We start from the raw sequence: 5,918 nt of genomic DNA on the forward strand, positions 1-5,918 counted from the left end.
GAAGTCACTGCTGAAATCAGTAAAAGACTAAAAAAGCAAGTCCTATCCTTATTATCCAATTGACTTACCTGCTGAGAATCACATGCACTGGTCTGAATAAAAAGAAAAAGAAGATTAGAGAAAAAAAAAATAAAGAAAAACTGAAGATACTAACAGTATCTGCTGCAACCGGCCAATGCAGCATGCCTTGAAAGAAGTATCTATTCCTTCAAGGATCCCATGCCTGCTGGGTAAGTAGGTCTTTTGCTAAAGCTAGTTCTACTATCTCTGGAAAATAACTAGCAAACTATTATTGAACTACTTTGACTCTTCAGCTCATCAGACTGTAAGCTCTACTGGGGAAGCTCTCCCAGGTTACCCTGCTATAAAGGGAAACAGATCAAGAAAGGCAATCCACAGAATGAACTAAGTGGGATTCTAGGATTTAGAATAGGTTGGTACCCTGAGCATCAGTGTGCCTTATTTTTGCTGATAACTTCAAGAAAGGAAAACCAGACTCACATGAGCACTAACCTAGCTTGTTTCGGTTGGAGAGTAACGTGGCGGTGCAGTGCAGCACGTGCGGGAGCGCAGCCTGGACGAGTTCCCAGCGAGAAATGCTCTGGATGGCTTCAGAGAGAGCTGGAGAAAGGCCATGCAGCTTGTTCTCTACTAAAACTCTTTCAAAAGACTAAAAGTAAGAACAAAGAAAAAAAAGACACTGCATATCTATTTCTGCACATACCTTCCAGTACGTAGAATGCTCTCTTTTCAAAACCTGTGATCTGTAATTTTTCATTACAGAACTAAAGCACAGCTTGTAATACTTTTCCTGAAAGACACACTGTAGCTAAAGTTCACCAGACATATGGACATACTTGGCTAAGAAATTAATGGGCCACTCAATATACTTTCTGTAATAAAAACAGAATTAAAGCAAGCATCGTGTATATCAGTAAGTGCTGACATCAAGGCAGACTTACAGTTGTGCTGGGCATTAATCTGGCATGCAGTAATCCTGTTGAAAGTCACAGGAGCTAATGAAGCCTGTATTTGTGGAGCTGAGAGCTGGAGATTCTTTTCACACACGCATGTTCTTTCAGTTTAGTGTAACATAAAGGGCAACCCATTAAAGGTATATAGGCCTTAGGAAATGTTTTCACACCCTGCCACAAAAAATAATCAGTGTACAAAATTTTTTGTCGAGCCATGATGTAATGGTTTTGTGAACACTTAAAAGAGCTGATGGCTGCAACAAGTTCATTATTTCCACCTCAAGCAACACAAAATAAGACTATCTGCTTTTGAAATCCCTAAGGAAGTTCCTTATTGCTAGTTGCTCCAACCATTTCGATAAGTTGTTCCTCTGTTCAGACACAAAGATCTCATTACAGAACACAAAAGCAGTTATATTCCTTCAGTGAAGTTCCTAAAGAGAAGAAATATATTACTGACAATGCATGTCCTTGCCATATACCAGCTTAGCCTCCTGGCTACCTATGTGCTCACAAGCTGTTAAACCAATTTTATCAAGCTCTGGGCAAACAACTAACTGTTGGCATTCACTGCCTAATGGATGCTTCAAATGCCCTGTCTCCAGATTCATAAAGCTTATCCTTCAACAACAGTAGTATTGATTTTTCCTGTAAAACTGGGGGTGGGGTATTAATAAGAATAGACTTTGTTATAAAGAAGAAAAGCAGAAAGGGCATCAGCCATGACCCAGCTCTCCTAACTGACCAGCCACTCCCCAGGCATGGCATGCTAACCAGTGCTAACATACACTCTTCTGCACACCCCAGCAGCTCAGTGCATTTGTTCTCTCAGGTGATGGCCACATTTGCTGCTGTGGGCAGACATAAGCATCGCTATCGAGGGGCAGGATGCCCTAATGCAGCATAGTGCTGCACTATTACAGTTTTACAGCATCCCCGTAACACCTCCAATCTGGCCAGCATGGAGAAAGAGAAACACATCTATCTGTACTTACCACCTAAGACAGAAGCTCCCCAATAGCACCAGGCACAGACAAAGAGGTGGTGTGATGGACTGCATGATTTTGGGGGGTATCCAGAACTCAGTGTGCTTATAGCAGACTAAGTCCTTTAGCAACACAAATGGAACCTGGGGAAATACTGACAATAAACATCAAAGCTGCCAACAACCATTAAGTGTATACAGAGTCACACTGCCCATCTACTAGAAACCCCAGGTTCTAGTCAGCAAACTCAACAGTCTGTACGGAGCAGTGACTGAAATTGGAGGACATTAGTTGCAATACATGTGCCATGGATTCGGCTGACAGCAATGTGTATTTCTTAACACCTGGATCAGATAATATGTCTACCAGAGAAAGGATGGTTCAAATCACTCTAGACCAATCTGCTGGGGACCAATTGTCTACAGAAGGAAAGAGTCTCCTGCTATTCTTCCTATCAGTTCAGGAGTAGGGGGAACATGAAGGGATGGCTCTCAGGAGTGCCAGATGAGCTCCAGGGAGGAGTTCCCAGAAAGATCTAAAACATTAATCTAGGGGTTCATAGCACAGGGGTGGTAAGGCTTCATTGTTCACTAAACAGTAATAGTACTAACACTGAAAAGCAATGAAACACAGATGCCAAGCACTTTATTTACAAAAAATTCCCATGCTCAAAAAAAAAAATAAAATCAATTTTCTGCAACCATGTCCATTGGCTAGATAAAATAAAGGTGGCATGTTTTTAAGATCTGTTCCATATCTATCCTTTGATCATACATAACAACAAAATATATTACTACACTTGCAAAAAACAAGTAAAAAATGAAAAAAAAAAAACCAAACAAAAACAAACAGAAAAGAGTAAATTTTGAATTTGTAGGATGCTCCAGAAAACATTTGGGTTCTACCATGCCCAATGCAATCCAGGGCAAAAGAATTTAAAACATATCATTGAGTCCACTTATCCTCACCCTAAAAAATGCATTAGCTTTAAACAGAACTCTTTGCATTCCCATGGGGTCATTTACAGGTTTCACTCACGCACATTAGCCATGACATGGTGGCAGGGCAGAACAACTTCAGAATGGGGAGAAGGAATAACATTGAGTCCATACTGAGGCATAAGACCATTTAGACAGTGTAAGACAATACAGGAAAGGGAGAGGGTATTTATCTCCAGATTAAAAGATATTTTTCATAGGCCAGCTGAAGTCAGTGGAATTGTTCAGGTAAGGAAAACAAGGCTACGAAAGGGCCAGATCTTCCCTCAAGTATTATGGCATAAAGCAAAGCTCGAAGCAGCAATGCAATCTGCTCTTGCAGACCAGACGCTGTTCTCACTGAATCTAGGCCTCCAGCATCTGCATCCTCAATGCACAATATGCAGCAAGTTCTACTGCAGTAAGTTTAGTGCCAAGAATAATAATAGAATGCTGCACAATGTTGTGTCATATGCATTGTCAGACAGTTAACAGCCTATAGACATGCCTAGAACAATTCTGGATGGAGAGTTTAAAAAGGACAGCTCATATAACAGATGCACAGTATTTTTAGGCACACTAGTCAACACAGTGGTGTTAGATAATCAGCTTGATGTTTCAGAAGACAAGCCAACTACCTGCCAAGTTCCAGAAACCTTGTCTCTCCCATGCATGCTGCATTCTGCTACTCCACTGGATACTGCAGAATGTGTTGATGTGAGCAAACATTCCAGTGCATTGGCAGGGATAGGAAATTGGTAAGTAAAAGAAGGTGGCAGATGCAGCAGCTCAGGCTGTATCCCATCAATTGCTCAAAATTAAGCCCCACCTTTGAAAGCCTTCTACCATAATTTAATGATTATGTTAAGTGTTGGAGAAGAATCAAGTTCTCCTTCATCCAAGGGATGGACATGCATTAGTCCTTCACGAAATGCATTTTTCCAGAGCTCCCTTTCCTTGGCTGAAGCATGTGATTTATGTTGTCTTGTCGTTCAGGATTCTTTGGTTGTTGTTGGTTAGTTGGCCGATTGCTTTGTTTGGAGTTTTTTGGTTTTTTACACTTAGTAAATTCTGGTATGTGCTCATAAAAGAAAGGTGCTTTAGAATCAGCCTGGGGGACATAGAGGAAGACCTGATACCAACAGCACAGCACGAAGCACAAGGCAGTCACGGACAGATAGGTACATCATGGGGAACACACAGAGAAGAAAGCTCTGTCTCTCTGCCCAACAGAGACAGACATTAGCTCACAGATAGGCCACAGCCTCAGATTGTAGGTGCTTCAAGGCATGGCTCTTGCACACTGCTGAGGCTCGTGGTAAAGGTCATAATGCAACAAAATCCATTTTCTAGTCTCTGCACAAGTTATAAACCTGATATAAAATGATAAAAGCCAACAATGATGCCTTTTGCTCCATCTGCCAGAAATGCAATTCATTTTACTCACCAACACAGTAAGACAGCAGCCCTGTATCAGTATTTGGCATCTAGCAAGAACCCTGAAAAATTTATGGATTTCTTAGAAGAAAATTAGTCAGCAGCAGCTAGGGCTTCACCAGCACAGTATCTTGTGAGGAGGAAGTCAGAAAATTGCTGCAGAGAGACCTAAGTACTTTAAACTATTAAGATACATGTCCAGACCAAGTTTTTCCACTCTGTCAAGTTTGGCTGCAACTGCTTAATGTACTTTAAGTCATCCAAAGATCAGCAACAGTTCAAGGAACTCTGAAATTCCCTAGATACCCATCTTACTTCAACTTGCTGCATGCCTTCCTTTTCTCCTCCATTTAGACAAGTAGGTTGAAGTTTCATTTGAAATACAATTAGAAATAAGAGTTAATAGTATCTGCATAATAACCCTTCTTTAATTACGCTGCTAAGACATGCTCCCTCTGTTTTCCAGCAGAACTCCCTCCAGCACAGGAGGTATTTTCATCTTGCACAATGGTAAAAGCACTGTTTAAAGCCTGTCAGTAATGTTCAGATTTTCAATATTTTAAGTCTGAAAGAACTCCAGTGATTGCAAAATGAAATTACACCAATCTAATCTGAAAGCACATACACACATGATGAGCTGCAAGTTCAGACCCAGACTGTCATAGCTCAGTCTGCCCATATCATTATTTACTTTATTTAATTACTAATTAGTTCAATTAATAATATCCAAATCAATACATTATTGTTGTTTCTAGAGAAGCACAAGATATCCAGATTTTCTAGATGGGAAAAGACTTCAAACCCTTCATGCGATTAAAAGTACAAAATTAAGTTGACTATACTAAATCCACTTCTGGTGTAAGCCGAGAAGCTTCTGATCCACCATCATGGTCAGATCAAGTTACACGAAAAGTTAGTTACTAATAAGAATTGAAAAAGAGAAACATGTACATACCACACAGGATGCTTCATATTGTTTCCCCAGTTTAGGTCTTAAAAATGCACTGAAGGAAAGGAGAAAAAGCATTAGAGATCCAATACTTCAAGTGTAGATTTTGGTTAGTTATTTTTCTCATGTCAGAAGGTTAGCAAAAGGCTGAGAAATTTAACGTAAAGGAAGTCATAAGGCCATAATTATGTTCAGATACCTGTTGATGATACGTGACAAAATGCTCTTACCTTTTCTAGAACACAGAAGTACCCACACTGCTATGCCAAGAGGCAGTTAATCCACGCTCAAGAAAAGTCCTGTTCCCTGTGAATAAAATCCTCCCCCAGGCAGTTTTCAGCCATTTTACCCCAGTGAAAGATTTTCAACATATTCTGTTTAAAACGTGTTAAATATTACTGAACTTCCCTTTGCCTCTGTTTTAAGCAAGAGATTCATTTGCCAGTCTAGTATTATGTATTTTCCTCCACAGTTTTTGACGTGGAAGGCTTATGATGAAATGCAGGCCTGTACCCTAGAGGTAGAGAACACCCACCCTCTGCTATCACTCCCCTCCAGAATAGGATCAGAGTTAAATATTAAAAAAAAAAAAAAA

General features: G+C 40.2%; 1 protein-coding gene across 1 annotated transcript in view; it reads right to left on the reverse strand.

The window, feature by feature from the left end:
• UNC80 (unc-80 homolog (C. elegans)) overlaps positions 1 to 5,378 on the reverse strand; it is a gene marked incomplete at its 5' end in the record, with an annotated part of 118,213 nt that extends 112,835 nt beyond the window's left edge. The window contains 2 exon segments of the mRNA XM_010019970.1: positions 514 to 670; positions 5,330 to 5,378. Of these exon segments, the coding sequence (XP_010018272.1) occupies positions 514 to 670; positions 5,330 to 5,378 (206 nt within the window).
• Between the last annotated feature and the right edge of the window lie 540 nt (positions 5,379 to 5,918).

The sequence above is a fragment of the Nestor notabilis genome, unplaced genomic scaffold (assembly GCF_000696875.1).
Source record: "Nestor notabilis isolate BGI_N333 unplaced genomic scaffold, ASM69687v1 scaffold11598, whole genome shotgun sequence".
Classification (NCBI taxonomy): domain Eukaryota; kingdom Metazoa; phylum Chordata; class Aves; order Psittaciformes; family Psittacidae; genus Nestor; species Nestor notabilis.